The sequence below is a fragment of the Leptosomus discolor genome, chromosome 1 (assembly GCF_034619465.1).
Source record: "Leptosomus discolor isolate bLepDis1 chromosome 1, bLepDis1.hap2, whole genome shotgun sequence".
NCBI classification, from domain to species: Eukaryota; Metazoa; Chordata; class Aves; order Leptosomiformes; family Leptosomidae; genus Leptosomus; species Leptosomus discolor.
In genome coordinates, this window is record NC_141391.1 from 34336463 (window position 1) to 34352577 (window position 16115).

A 16115-nucleotide genomic window follows, 5' to 3' on the forward strand; every position below is an offset into this window, starting at 1 on the left:
ACCCACCCCGTTATGGTCAACTACAGCTCCCTGCTCAAGACATCTTTGAGCAAGTTGCTCCACAGTCATGAACACACAACACAAAACTGTCTTGCCATATTTCTCAGGGTAGTCTGTTACATGACTCTGCTAAATAGTGATTTTTTTTTCTTAACTATTTAAGAGTTCACATTAAACCAGTGAGCGTTGCAACCAAATAGAAAAAAACTTAATGAGTGCGATGGGCTGAAGTTTGATGTCCATAAATACGCAAAAATTCCGAACCAAAGGCAAGTGTGTACAAAATAATTTATTACAGCATAACATATGTTGGCAATATTTTACAGTGAGTTTTCCATTCAACAATTTTGAGTCTAAACAGATGACACACAAAGGAGAATTTTAATTAGAACAGTTTATTTGTCTTAATAAAATCCCCTCTTCATGAACTTATATTTGCCTTTGAGGGGCTAGTTAATATTACTGAAATTATTTACATTGCAGTGAAATAAAAACAAACCGAGATTGAATGATTCCATTACAGTTTCCAGAAAACAGTTTCTGTACAAGCCACAGTATAGTTATGTTTTGATAGCAGTTCTTATAGAATGTAAAGCTGTCATATGTAGCCATTTTTCCAGCAATACTATGCTTTAAATAGGTATATTAGATTCAGACTTCCATTTGATGTGTTGTATATTTAATAGTTAATGCACCAGAATACAAAGTAAGAAAAAGGTTCATTATGATTTGTAGTCAGCCTCTTTGTGCTCCCTTTAACATTTTTTAAGTGTAAAACATACTCCTCGCATACTATTTGCTTTGCAGCACCTAAAGCAATAGTACTTAGGCATGAGAAGTACTGGGGTATTGGCCATAAGTGCACAACTAAGACTTTTAATGGAGGTAATACAGTAAACTTACCAGTGAATTTTTATGATCTAGAGAAGAACTGTATTCCCCATTACTGTACCTTCTGCATTTGCTCAAAATTGGAGCAGCTTTTTCAAATTAAGTGTCAATAGGTGAACAGATGGGGAGAAACCAGAAGGAAGAGGAGGAAGGGGAAGATGGAACAAAGGACAAACAACAGTATCAAATTCGTTGTGTTTTCACAGGGAATTGCTTCAGGGTATTCAAACTCAAAAGTGTTAAACTGACAATAAACTTAAGAAAACAATAGCTATGGAACACAAGGTAGATAGAATAGTTTTCAAAAAACCTTAAGTGTTTTTACACAAGCCTAATCTTCATATCCATCAACACTGGTTCCATATAAGACACACACCTGACGAAAACATGCAAACCCCCAATGCTTTCATTGTCACGTTCAAAAGAAACCAAACTGACCAAAGATAAAAATAAAATTAAAAAAGAAAAAAATTCAAACCCAGAAAAAACCCTAAAGAACAGTAAAAGACGAAGAGGGCAATTCAAGCAGCACTTCAGTCTTGATCTGCTAAAAACGCTCAAATGATAATTTATTAACAAGATATGATCACATTTATCTGCATATGTAACGACACTTAAGTGAAAGCAGTCTTTAACATCCATATTTTTTGTGAGGGAGGGCTGATGGATTATTAAAAGACTTAAAACTGTACAAGTATAAACACGAAAAATGCTGATTAAGGATAATGTTTACATAAATATTGGCAGGTTTTGTCGGGAGAAAAAAACCTAATAGCATACTCCATTTCATAGGACTATCCAAATACTTTGTTTTATACCTGTTAAAGATATTAAAATACAACCTGGAAAAGTAACCCTGATCTGTATCCAGCCAGCATGTAATGAGAGTCAGAGTTTTGAATACACGTGTGCACATAGGTATACACACACGCGGGCTTGCACACACTGCTTCAGATTTCGTTAGACAGCAAATCATGGTTAATGGCTGTATGATTCACAGATGCAATGCTGCTATCGTCCTCATTTGTGGCAGGCATAAAGGCAGACGTAAAAGGAAACAGTTTATGACATGCTGCTTGATATTCTTCACATTGAGTGTGGCAGCTTCCAAAACTGCCATCAAGCAGCGCCTCAAAAACCTTTGTTAATGTCTAAAGAAACAAAAGTAACAGTTAATAAACATGACTTGCAATTGTTTTATCACTAAGATGCACTGTTAAACAATCTGAGCAAACAGGTTCTCTGTTGGTATTCACATATCTTATAGTTACTTAGGGGAAAAGGTCTGAAACGTCATTCTTTCAAATAATACTAATTTATCATGATATATGAAGCATATACATTATCCTGCAGTTAAGTATCTGCTATTTAAGATCCCACACATTTTTTTGCCTTTAAATACTGTATCTTTTACCTTCACATTTTTGTCTCTCATGTTTTTATCCAATCTAGTAGCAACAGCAATTGCTTTTTCTTGTCTTGATTTGTCCAGGAAATACATCATCTTTGCACCTTAGGATAAAAAAAGAACACAACATTTAGACAACGGTGTTCCTAAAAGCAATACTGCATATACAGACACACAGAATCTGAACTTATAAATCAATGTGAATCAGGACTTCTCACTAGTTTTAGTAACACAAATACTTCAATAACTTAAAACTAGTGAAACTAAAGCTATTTTGAAATTTATTAGAAGCGTAAGGATTGAGTAACACAGGAGATCTGCTTCTGCAAAAGTGAAACGCCTCACTTCACTGAAGACCTACCATTCAAGAAATACACATAAAGGGCACATTGATGATGACGCCCTTCAAATCCGCAGGCTAAATGAGATCCACCCTACAAATGCAGAAGTGAGTAAAAGACATTTTCTCAGAGATACTCTGAATTCTTTTGAAAAGTACTGCAGGTAAGTGAACAGTACAGTTACTGCGCAACTGTGGAACAGAGTCCAGAAATTTAGACCAGAATATGGCCGTATGGAAGAAAGTAAGACCAAGGGGGCTACGAACCTGGAGCTGAGTGAAACTGCTCAGGTGCAAGGCAAGTGTAACGCAAGTTTGGTGCTTTGCCTGGACTAGCCAACACTGGTGAGGAGATACTGCACTGATGTAACTACACAGCTTCTTGGACCACAGTTAGTTTGTTGAAACCGGTCTGGGCATCTCTGCAAAATACCGTGTTGCTTCTCCTATCGTAACTGCCTTAATTTAAAACCTCATCTTAATGAACACATAGGCATTTCATATACTTTACTCTTCCCAAATACAAAGTCCAGACACACCTCACTACATAATCTGCTATGAAGAACAAAAAGCTTAAGAAACCATTTTACTGAAAAAGTTAAAAGCCCACACCTGACTTTTGTCTCCTCTTGCTCAACTCACCTCCCTAGTTATCAAACTTGTTTTCCTAATTGAAGTAAGTTTTCTAGTTCTTACTGCTTTTTGTATCCAGAGGGTTTCAGAAATTAAATTGCTAGACTGAATATATTAGGGTTTGAGTCATCATTGTCAAAAAAAAACCCTTAAACTTAACCTAGTTACATTTGTTTAAAATCAGGGAGGCTATGTTACAGAAATTGAAGAGGGATTAAAATTTTGCTTACTTCTTTTTTACTAGTAATAATTTTAAACTAAGAAAATACTTTTTTTATTCTCAGACTCAAGGTTTAGGTCTTTCAGACCTTTACATTTTCAAACTTGAATTCAAGATGGCAGTTTAAGAAGTTATAAATTGTACTGTAGGTAAATCAATTGCTTCAGACCTGTTCCAGCACAAACAGCAGACTGACACACAGGCAAAGACCTGAAGCTATCAAGGACATGTCTACCCTTAGTTCACTCCTGATTTCACTTCAAAATCCTAATCCCACATTTGTTCTCACTGCCTGTAATCTGATACTGTTGGATCAGTTATCTAGCCTAAGGGGATTTTACACTTTTAAGCCCCCCACCTCCACTGAATGAGAACAGCCTCACCTTCTTCAAAGGGGTCCCTGACATCTCTCTAACACAGGTGCCACCACTGTCAGTGATCTAGCTTGGGTTCTTCTCAAATGCATTAAACCATAGACAGTGTGAAGCCAAACTCAGGAGCAGGACAGTCTTAGCCTGTACAGTTACTATGACAAAGTAACTGGACCATTTTCCATAACAATGGAGGACCAGTAAGTACAACCTGGAAGACATCCAGGTAGACGCCCAACAACAGGAGTGAAAGAAAACATCTGGAAGTATCGGAAAACAACTGCCTGCTGAGATATCTGTACTTGACTTCCCAGATCTTAAGTATGCTCTCAGGAAAAGGGTGCAAGTGTTTCTCTCAAGATGCCATCCTGAAACAGGGATCTTTCAATGGCCTCTAAGTTTGGGGCAAGTTACCTGGCCTTCCTTTAGGAGAGATGAACAACCCTCTGAAGCTAACTTTCTCCAGTGATTTTGGACAGACCCTGGGCAACTTTAACAAACTAGGTGAGGTTAGTACTGGTTTAAGTACTTTAAATGCCTGATAAATCTACATTTATTTTTGCTTCCTAACTGCTGGAGACGTGTTTTGTTTTCTCCTCTACTAGGCATCTTGGGTAACACCAATTTTTATTGCAAAACTTTCTGTGCTCAGCAGACGTGGCAAATTTAAATTATAACTTCCTTTGACTTAACTCCAAGAGCTACTTGTAGCTTTTCTACACAAATAAGTGTCATATTTCAACACTTTCATTGTTGACCATGAAGGAGAAAAACAAAAGTAGCATAACAAGTTCGTCATGATATTTTTATTGATGCTGTTGCTACGTGACAAAGCTATGATAGAGACGTTCCAGCTGATAAGAAAACAGGGAAAAGCACTGCTAATATATAGGATGCTTTGCTGTATCTTTTTTTCCTCTAATAACTTCAAAACTAAAGCTGCAACAGGAGGGATGACATTGATTCCATACTCTAGTATCTCTGGTGCTGTGATTGCACTTTTTGGAGGGAAGAAGCACGTTCTTTATGCATCTAATAAGGGGAATGAGGTTTGGATTTTTACACAGTAAAAGCAGGCAGAACAAAACCAATGTAAAGATGTGAATATCTGACTCACTGAAATTTAGGTACGAATTAAGGACCACAGATAAAGATTCTGGATTTGAATCACATATATAATCTCGTTTTGAAGAGCATTAAAAAGGTAAACAAACCTGACAGCTGGTGCTGAATGGAGGTAGCATTGTGTTTGAGAAATTCTTCATTAAAACTTTCCAAGTTTTTATTAACAAAGATTTTCTGCATTTCTTGAGTTAGGACCTTGCTCACAATTTCTGGGAGGTTACTATGGTCAGATACTAGAAAGGGGAAGGTAAGAGGGAGAGAAGCAAAAAAAGCTGTTTAAGGAACTGTAGAACACAGTGTGAAGCCATAAACATTAGTGCTAAAATTCCCATTTTTAAAATTTGGGCACAGAATGAAATACAAGTTTCAGTTCAAAACAGGTCAACACAACCATTACTAATGCATTTATAGATGAAACATTCATGAAGGGTGCTCTGCCATGCAAACTTGCTGCTGCAGGTTCACAACACATACTTTGCTTCAGTCACGATATCTCTCCCATATCTGCCACTTTTTCTTAAAACTAAAGAATTTTCAGGATCTTTGGAACACCTACTCCTCTGAAATCTAGCCAAAATGAGTTATTTGGTCCACCTAGTGGATTAATAGAGGAAGGAATATGATACAATACATACACTATACCCTGCATAGCTCAACCGGTGTTTTCTTGGGTATTACCATGGAAAACACACAATTTATTTTTATTTTTCCTTCCTATCAGTTTCAAGAGAATGTATACATCACAAAAATATGTAGTTATGTCCTTGTACAATATAACTTCCTGTATCTTTATAAATACACTCATTACTTCCTACACACATACCAGCTTTAGAGAATTTAATCAAGCACTCATGTAGCCATGGGTTATTACTGTTGATAGCAAAAGCTCTTTTGACAGACTGTAACATTAACAGAAACTTTCCTGTGGGAAGGAGAAAAAACAAAAACATACCAAGATTAAGAATATAGAACTTTTTATATCAACTACTGTTTTCTTTAGTAAGCCTAGTACAAACATTAGAAACATCAATGCCCACATGGAATTAGAAAGGAGATTTATTTTTTCCATCCAAATTGCTTAATAAAATACAAATGCCTGCTGCTTGAACTCTGGCAACACTGCCCAGATAAAATTACTATCCATTTGGCTTTTCCCCCTAGATTATTAAAGATCACACTGAAAGTATCTGTCTACAGCATTTATTAGTATATACATTACAACTTATTTTGCTCTCAGCTGTTTTGTTTAAGGGTGGCTAAACAAAAATGCCATTTCCCTTGTTATTACTGGATATGATGCAACCCCCAGCTTCAGTTCAGCAAATACCTATTCCAGACCATTTTAGGCTACACTCAGATAACATAGGCTGCAGCAAAGGGTTAAAATTTTGTAGAGCAAAAATGAAATTATGCAGTACTTTACCTTTTCTAAAGTATATTTCAAATGCTAATAAATGTGTTTCTATGTCATCTCCAATAAGATTCTTAAGTGGTATAAGGAACTTAATGGCTTCTTCTAGGGGATTTTCTACCTGTTGTAATAAAAATAAAGTGAAATTTAAAGCTTAAAATAAATGTCAAATCAAACCCAACAGAAATGGTCCTTGGTATTGGGAGCATTTAAATAATCAGAGGCCAAAGGTGAACTGTAGACAGCTTTCTGGATTAAACTGAACCACAACATTTTTATTTGAACAGTAAGCTTTACAGGTGATTACTCATGATTTCATGTTGAAGACAACATCATTGCTAACTGTGGCACTGCTTATGTGATGTACTCCGTGTTGTAATTTAGCATTTAGGAAACAATTAAGTACAACCACCTTAGTAACTTCATAAGTTTAAGCTTCTTGTGATAAAGGAGATGGTTCTTTGTGCTTAGAAAAATACTGGCTCATGTCTTCAAATGCTGTGAACTGCAACCACATTTCTGTTAGTTTCTCTCTATTCACTGTATGAAAACCAGAGTTCTTCAGGCAAGAACCACCTTTTTGTTCAGTACCTATTTTAATGAAGGATGTCTACTGTTCAAAAACCCCAAATTTAAAGACAGTAATAATGTTAATACAGAACTTTTTTACTAGAGAAAAATACTACTTTTCTTTAGTGTAAACAGAGATAGACTACAAAAGAGTATCTTTGCATGCAAAAATAATTTTATAAAAACCCCTGGATGTTTTAGAAGAACCTGATAGCAATCCCATATTATAAGGCTTCTTATGACAGCCACACAAATTTAACAGAAAGACCATGCTAACCCTTTCCAGTTTTTCAGGAACTAGCTCTTCCCTGGGTCCACTCGTTTCCTCCTCCTCTTCATCTCGCTTTTTCTTTTGATTTTTCTGTTGTCGCTCTCTTTCTGCATGTTTTCTTTCCTCTTCAAGTTTTGCTTTCTTCTGTGCTCTTCTTTGCTTACTAAGCATTTTCTTCAATTCTTTGGCTGAGAGATTTTCTACAGATTAAGGTAACAAACAGGTAACTTACATCAACAGATACTTAATAAAAAATCTTCTTTCTCTCAAACATCACACAGACATGCCACTACACTCCTCCCTGCTATCAAAATGACATACTTTTACAGCAATTTCCATAAATATCAGCATTTGCTAGACTATCATCACTGTATAGTCTTAACATTACTACTGGATTACCAACTACAGCATAACACTACACTTGATCCCTCAATATTTTCTCTTACATAGTTGTTATAGAAACCTCAACTATTTCAAAGGTTAACTACATTAAGTTGTTGCATCTATGACAGGTTTTACCTTAGAAAATGGACAACAGTTTTCAAGTGTAATACTAAGCTCCTATATTAACTGTAGTTCAGCTTCCTTCTAATCTTAACTAGAATCATCCAGACAGAGTTAGACTCCATCTCAAAACAAGCTTGTTATCTTTCATTAAAGTGTCTGAACTACACACAGCCATGATAATTGCATTGATTTTCTGCAAATGCTGGGGGTCAACCTGCTGGGGAGCAGCTCTGCAGAGAAGGACCTGGGAGTTCTGGTGGATGGCAAGTTCCCATGAGCCAGCAATGTGCTCTTGTGGCCAAGAAGGCCAATGGTATCCTGGGGTGCATTAAGAAGAGTGTGGCCAGCAGGTCAAGGGAGGTTCTCCTCCCCCTCTACTCTGCCCTGATGAAGTCCCGTCTGGAGTGCTGTGTCCAGTTCTGGGCTCCCCAGTTCAAGAAGGACAGGGAGCTACTGGAGAGGGTACAGTGGAGGGCTATGAAGATGATGAGGGGACTGGAGCATCTCCCCTATGAGGAAAGGCTGAGGGACTTGGGGCTCTTTAGCCTGGAGAAGAGAAGACTAAGAGGGGACCTTGTCAATGCTTATAAATATCTAAAGGGGAGGTGCCAAAAGGATGGGGCCAGGTTCAGTGGTGCCCAGTGACAGGACAAGGGGCAACTGGCACAGACTGAAGCACAGGAAATTCCGCCTGAACATGAGGAAAAACTTCTTTACATTGAAGGTGGCAGAGCACTGGAACAGGCTGCCCAGAGGTGTTGTGGAGTCTCATTCCCTGGCAACCTGCTCTAAGTAAACCTGCTCTAGCAGTGGGGTTGGACTAGATAATCTCTAGAGGTTCCTTCCAATCCCTACCATTCTGTGAAATGCCATGGGATAGCTAAATGAATGCAAGCAACAAGTGACACTGCTTGGGATGAGGAGAGGTAAAATATTCTGGAACACATTAGCAGGACCATTATACAAATCTTTAGGCTGCTTGCTGTGCTCAGATTTTTAGACTGGACTAGCATTTAGACAAACCAAGGAAGTTTAACAGTTGCATGAAAAACAGTACACAAAACATGGTTTCCTATAGGTTCACATAGAAATGAGGAGCCTTCAGCCTTTCTGTTCACCCTTCTCTTTCCTTCCCTGCTGTCCCATTGACCTGACCTATTTAGCCAAAATAATACTGTAGTTTCCACTTTGTTTTCTGTGGTGTTTCACTGAAAATGGGATTTGTGCTTATAATGTGGAAAGGAATAGAAGAGTGGGCCACTGAGGGACCAACACATCTTTTTTGTGGCTATGGCATCACACTCTGCTGGGGCCAGCAACTGTTCTGAGATAGGGAACCTAGGAGAAGCAAGCGTTCTTTTTTACCCCATTCATACAGTGCTGTCTTCCCCTGTGGATGAGCCTACTGAATCCCAATGCACGGCAACCAAATGAACTAACATGACTTCCTAGACTCTTCCCCACCTTAGTTTCTATGAGATATCGCTATCAAGATCCTCTGTCACACACTTATCTTACATTCTATACAGAAACAAAACTGGAGAAAAAAAAGATGCAAGTTGAACGGCGCCTTTTTTTATATGTCCTTCATTATACATAGGCAGATATGGAAAGTGTTATTCTTCGCCTCTGAAAGATAAGATCGTATCAGCAATACTAAGTGGCATTTTTGGTTTAGTATAACTTTCTCCCATGTCAAAATATTATTCCCTTCGCAAGACATTAATTTTGACCCTTTAGTCAAATGCCACTGCAGCACTTACAGTAGCTGCAATTCTACAAAAAGGAGAAGCAACTATTTATCTTAAAAGGAAAAAACCTCCTAACTCGTTTGTCACTGAATCCTCAGACTTCCAAACTACACCCCACTGGTTTCCTAAGAAAGTCTGCTTCCCATTTAACAATTGTTTAAGATTGTTTCCTAAATGCATTAGTTTTGCTACTACACACTTATTCATGTATTCTTTGGTCCTGAAGCTATGTGAAAAATGATAAAATGTAATGCAGTGTTAACTAGTATTACTATGTAATACATTAAATACACTAGATCAAAATCACATTCTTACAATTCAGATTGCTTTCCCACAGAATCTATCCATTGTTTCATAAATTCACCTGTTAATGACATTTATCTTTTGTTTAAATTAATACATGGCTGAACTGAATTTGATTTTTCCTCTTAATATTCTGAAATGGCACTCCTCCCCAAGTACTACAACTATAGCTAGGTTGATTCACATACTAGTTTTACAATACGATGAGAAGAGAACAGAGAGGCAGAAAGCTGTGGCACATTATCTATGATCTCTTTTCAGTTATCAAATGGAGACAGAAGAGAGGAAAAACTCATGTATGTTACCACTCATTTATTCTATAGCATCTAACTTAGCTTAATAAGCTTTTACATGTGTCATACACATATGGGACTCCATTATGGTCTAGATACCTGAATTCACTTCTTGTTCTTTGCTTTCATTGGTAAGAGGGTTATCATGGAGCTTCAAGTAGATTTCAATTGCTGACCGAGCAGCCTTGAAGTAGAAGGCATGTTTCCTGAGCACATCTTCTAATCTCAAAAGGTCTACATAGGCACGAAGAGTCATCTTTCTCATGCAGTATGTGTGGAAGTCAAATTGATCATCTGTTATCTCAAAAAAATGCTTCAAGAAAAAAGAACACACACACAACTCTTATGCACTTCCCTTGCTTAGTCTAGTTTTTTAATTAGATGGAGGTGAATAAAGTTACAACTGATACTATTCACAGGCAATATTTAACAGGCATAGAAATATACTTATAATAGTGACTATCCAAGAGAACCAGTGAGCAGCAAAAAATCTCACCCAGAAAAACCTCATTTTGTTAATAAAAACTGTAATGTGATAAGGTACTCTTTAAAAGCCAACTCAAATGTGATTGTTCTGGTTAAAAAAACAATTGGCAAAAGACAGCACAAAGTTAATGTACAAATAGTTGTACAGTTAGGAAACACGGTATTTTATTTTAAATCCTTTTAACTTCAAATAATTATTTTTCACAAAATAGCTAGGGATGACACCTTACCTATTACAGTAAATCATCAACTATTAACCCGTCTTTTAAAATGATTATACTAGATACTTCATACACAAAGAAAACCATGCTGATTACATCAGCAGATATCTTCATTAGTGTGTGAGAAATATTGGGAAAGAAATTGATGGTGTTTGCACTTACTCACCCTTTCTACTTCGTGGCATTTCTTCAAGGCATCACCATACTTCCCTAGCCTCTGATAAGCAGCGGCACATTCAGTCTGGAACCACATACACTGCATCTCATTTAGGTTTTCCATAGCAGAAGTTCCTTCCTGAAATAAATGTCATTATCACTTTTTGCTATTATAATTTACCAGCTGCTTCTTTCAACTACAGCTAGTTTCAGGCCATTAGTAGGAAATAATCGATCCTTCAATTACTTGGAATACAATAGAAAATTGATATAATCACCCAGCAACCAAGAATAACACTTGTAATACCCTGTGCTCCCCAAGATAAAAAGGAATAGATTTCAGTTACTTAAAAAAAATATCTGAATAAGATTAGTGTCTCAGCAGATTTTAAGGTTAACTCATGCTTGTATACACAGTCTTACTTTTACAGTTTGGGGGCAGAAAACAACACTATTTTTAAAGATCTTAACATTCACAGCAAATAATTTTCCTTGTTTTTTTCACCTGTCAGGTAATTGGCATCTACTAATCCAAAAGTCCACTAATACACTTACTGCTTTATCATGTAAGAATAATTGTTCATACTACAACTTCTTAGTCTAAATAAACAAAGTTAGTTTTAGACACCATACTTTTACAAGAAAAAAAACCCTAGTATTTATTCTTTACAGTTTCAATGCTCTAGATTAAGAGCAAGCAAACTGGAAGCATGTTGCACGTATCACAAATGCTAACCAACAAATTTTCAGAACAGTCTTTATACAAGAAAGGAAACCCAGTCCAACTCACAAGATTTAATTATTGATCAGATTTAGCCTATCTTACAACAGGTATCTATGCTAGAGTTCTGTATTTCTTGCTCTAACACTTCCAACAAGCATACATGATGAGTTTCAGTATTAAATTTTCAATCATTCCTAGAAACGTCTAGAAAGCTAAAGTGTTTTCACACATAAAATTAAGAAGAATTAAAGAGCATGATTCATTTGTGTGCTCCAGAAACTCCCACCAAGTAGCTGTCTTTATATTTAGTCACATAAGTAATACGGAAATCTGGTCTTTATGAATCTAAATTATTAATCTAAATTAAAATCTAAAACTATAGAATTTAAAGTGCTTACCCCATGTTTTAAGGATAGGATTTGCTTTAACAAAGTTTCTGTCTGTAGTACTAGCTTAAAGAAATGAAATGTTGAAGTCCAAATTCATTTATGTTAATGCTAAATCACAATTAATACAGTGCACATTCCTGTGCAGTTAGCTCAGATGGTATTACCAGGAAACAGTAAGTTTTGCAAACAAGGTATCCATCAGACACATTTCCAGAGAGGTACTTGGAAGTATGGCAATAAAAAAATAGTTCCGGACAACCACCTGTGAACAACCATTTCTTCTAGTATTTACTGGGTCTATACACCTGGAGTACTGCATCCAGAGCTGGGGCCCCCAGCTCAACAGGGACATGGGCCTGTTAGAACAGGTCCAAAGGAGGGCCGTAAAAAAAAGTCAGAGGGTTGGAACACGTCTGCTGTGAAGAAAGGCTGAGAGAGTTGGGGTTGTTCAGCCTGGAGACCTTATTGCAGCCTTTCAATATATAAAGGGGACTTGTAAGAAAGACGGAGAGAGACTTTTCACCAGGGCCTGTAGTGACAGGGCAAGGGGTAACTGTTTTAAACTGAAAAAGGGTAGGTTTACATTGGACTCAAAAAATAATATTTTTACAGTGAGGATGGTGAGGCACTGGAACAGGGTGCCCAGAGAAGCTGTACTGTCCCATCACTAAAAGTGCTCAAGGTCAGGCTGGGCAGGTCTCTGAGCAACCTGGTCTAGTGAAAGATGCCCCAGCCCACAGCAGATGGGTTCAACTAGATGATATTTAAGGTCACTTCTGACCCCAACTGTTCTGTGATTCCATAGTTATTTACAACTAAGTAAGATCATTATCTTAAAAATGGACACTAATAAATTTTTTTTCATTTTGGTCAAGTTACACAAGCGAAAAAAAAATGCCAGAGGCAAACAAAACCCCTCTTCATTAAAGCAATACACTCACCCTCGTGAATTTAGAGCACATCTCCTCTGCATCCTTCACCATATTTGCTCGCAGCATGTATTTAGCGCATTTAGAATTGATAAATCTGTCTGCAGTATCCAAAGACTGTGCTTCATCCATCCATTTGGCAGCTTCCTTGAGGTTACCTACATGCTGTTAGGGTGAAACTAAACAGTTAACTTTCAGTATAAGCCTGCTACTGACCAACTCCTGAAATCTGTAGTTACTTGTATTTCTCCCTCAGAAATAACAAAAGGCAGTATTATTGTTTGCTGCCACCCCACCCCCAGATGTTTTCAGAATGACAATTTGCTGTAAGTTGTGACTTGCTTTGCAAAAACTAAACAAAAAGGTTTTCATTTTCTTCCTAACAGAACAGTGCCCAAAAAGAAACACACATGAAAACCAACATCTGTAACCATTCCTGACTGAAATATTATGCACACATTCACACCAGTTTGATGGGTTGGGTTTTTTTTTTATATAAACTATGTACTCCATATGTCCAAATTAACTTTTTACCTTGTAAATTTTTGCTTTTAAATAGAACAGTTCTATTAATGTTGGAGTGCTTGCAATTGCAGCATTAATGTAATCCAAGGCCAAGGAACACTGGCCAAGTTTGTCAAAGTGCTGTGCCAGGAAATAGCGAACCCAAAGCAGTGTCGTTGGGGGCTCTTTCTCTCCATTTTCTGAAACAAAATGGAAAAAGTTACAGTAACCAGTACAGTTGAAGACCGCATTTGAAAAACTAACAAAAAATAAAGCCTGGCAAACTCAGCAAATACTTCCTGTAATGCATTCAATTACTAGAAAGTATTACAACTATTTTCTTGCAAAAAGTATCAGCACTTCAGTAGTTCTTGATCATAAACAGTATTAGCAATTACAGTGTAATTAATACAAGACCACAGAAACTTACCACATGTACTAAAAAGGTCACAAGTTTTCAAAGAGGCTTCATAACCAGTAACAAGTTCTTGGATTGTAGAAACCTGCATATAAAAGAATACCAACTTAAATTACGCTTTACTATCGTGTTTGTATGAATAAGCATATTGAAAAAATACTTGGGCAACATTACAGAAACTATACTAAAGTAATTACTTAATTTGGAAAAAAAATGGACATATCCTTCAAATAGTTTACTTCACCTTTCACAAGCCATCTTTGATCACTCATTTTAACTGGTGATACAGCAGGGAAACAGGTGTAATCTTTGGCAGCTTACAGCAGAAAGTGATCAAGTACATTTGATTAGTATCCTTTAAGTTGTACTTTGCAATTTTTATTTATGCTATCAGTTTAAGTGCCCAAACTGAGCTAACTGAAGAAAGGTGGCTTTGGAAAAGACTCTGCATGAACTTCCCATAACAGTGAAGATACAGAAGAAACTTCCATCGTTTTCTGGCAGGCTGATACGTACTATTAAAGATTTTTGTCGTTAAAAAGGTATTGTTGCCTAGAATACAGGCTGTTTCTTTTTACATAGAAACATATATATGGATGGATCTGAAGCTAATACTTTCTGAAATCAGACCTCATCAACAATATTATTGTTAGTAATTGTGCTTTTCATGACAAAGAACTACTCCAATACCAGGTCTGTGACTCACAAGTGCCACATTGTATTTCTAAGCATTTTATGAAATGCTTAACCTGTTTTGTAGCTACATTCTAAACGTGCCTGCCATATCCAGCAAGTAACCAGCCTCTTAAGGAACAAGAACAATACCAAAGAAAGAAATATGATCTACATATATACACCCAAAACTCAGAAGGGACTTAAGATCTGACTGCAAGCATAGCAGGATAATGGCTACATTCACCAACCAGGTGAAACCTATAGATGGTAAAACCCTACAACTTCAATGATTAAAAGATTATTAAAAAACCCCAAACTTAATTGCAAGAGTAAACTATAGAAATACCATTGCAAGATAGCAAAATTTAAAAAAGCATGATTTGACAAAGCATGCATTCACTTCAAGATACACTTTGGGAGAGGAGGGGAAGGGAATAAACCTTGTTCTAGAAGATCAAAAGTATACAACCCGAAGGCTACTACTTTATTTAACCTAATTCAGCACTATAGGCAAGAAATGCCAAACATTTTGTTTCAAAGACAGCAGAGAAGGTGACACACTCAAGTCATACACAGCCAGTAAATGTCTCAAAAGTGTAATAAGACACATAAACACCTACACACTCTGGAAAGCTCTGGGCAAGTCTTGTAAGAAATGGTTTCTTGTAGCAAAATCCCAAATATGCTACAATGTTACTAGACTTCGAGTAACAACAGAGCGATAAAGGAATGTAAAGAAGTCACAACTAAACAGTCAAAGGCAAATAAATGCATTAAGCCGTTCCCTGGCCTCAGACACCTATTTGCTAAAATAAACCTTCAACAACCTCAGAAAAATCTTTGAAGATTCTCTTCTCGAAAATGAGTTCAAATGCAGAAGTAAGCATCTGCTTCAGTGTATATGTGCATCAGGCTTGCAGTGTATATGTGCAACATAGTGCTATTTCCTTGCTGCTTTTCACTGCAACCTCAAAGTATCCCCAAAGTTGTTCTCATCTGGCTGCTCGTAAGCTCAAATTCCATTGAGACCAGCCAGCTTTGCTAGACTGCCAGTGAGTTGTGTGCAAAGGGAGAAAGGCCCCTTCCTTCCTTTAATAAACACACACACCCCCCCCCCAAACCCCACATACAATTTTTTCCACTCCTGCACACGGAGTTCCACACATAGTTTTTTCCACTGCTGCACACTTGGGAGTATGGCTTCACGGCTGGACAAAGACCATGCTACCACCAAAAAGTATTGTGCCACCACCTCTGAGCCAGACATGCCTGGTCCCTGCTTTGGGTCAGTGCAAGTGGCTGTACCCAGGGTTACAAGTGATTTACTCCCTGCTCCACCTCAGCATACAGATGCCCACTTACTAGCTCCATCATGAGGGGAAGCAGGCAGTTGACAGACCCAGGGCAGCGAGGAAGCGTCTCTTCCTAGCAGCAGAGTCTTCAATCAGCTTACAGCAACAGTGAAATCAAATCCTCTGATTTTTGAGGTGACTGAGAATACCAAACTGTACCATGTTTT

The 16115-nt window shown here is 37.4% G+C and overlaps 1 protein-coding gene across 1 annotated transcript in view; it reads right to left on the reverse strand.

The window, feature by feature from the left end:
• Nucleotides 1–274: 274 nt before the first annotated feature.
• The window catches only part of NAA16 (N-alpha-acetyltransferase 16, NatA auxiliary subunit), a 77272-nt gene continuing 61431 nt past the window's right edge, over nucleotides 275–16115 (reverse strand). Inside the window, exons 10-20 of the mRNA XM_086481979.1 lie at nucleotides 13934–14006; nucleotides 13534–13703; nucleotides 13012–13164; nucleotides 10968–11096; nucleotides 10194–10407; nucleotides 7247–7440; nucleotides 6412–6520; nucleotides 5812–5910; nucleotides 5078–5221; nucleotides 2306–2403; nucleotides 275–2042 (exon numbers count right to left, since the gene is read on the reverse strand). Of these exons, the coding sequence (XP_086338105.1) occupies nucleotides 1842–2042; nucleotides 2306–2403; nucleotides 5078–5221; nucleotides 5812–5910; nucleotides 6412–6520; nucleotides 7247–7440; nucleotides 10194–10407; nucleotides 10968–11096; nucleotides 13012–13164; nucleotides 13534–13703; nucleotides 13934–14006 (1584 nt within the window). The 3' untranslated portion in view covers nucleotides 275–1841. The remainder of the gene's footprint in view (nucleotides 2043–2305; nucleotides 2404–5077; nucleotides 5222–5811; nucleotides 5911–6411; nucleotides 6521–7246; nucleotides 7441–10193; nucleotides 10408–10967; nucleotides 11097–13011; nucleotides 13165–13533; nucleotides 13704–13933; nucleotides 14007–16115) is intronic.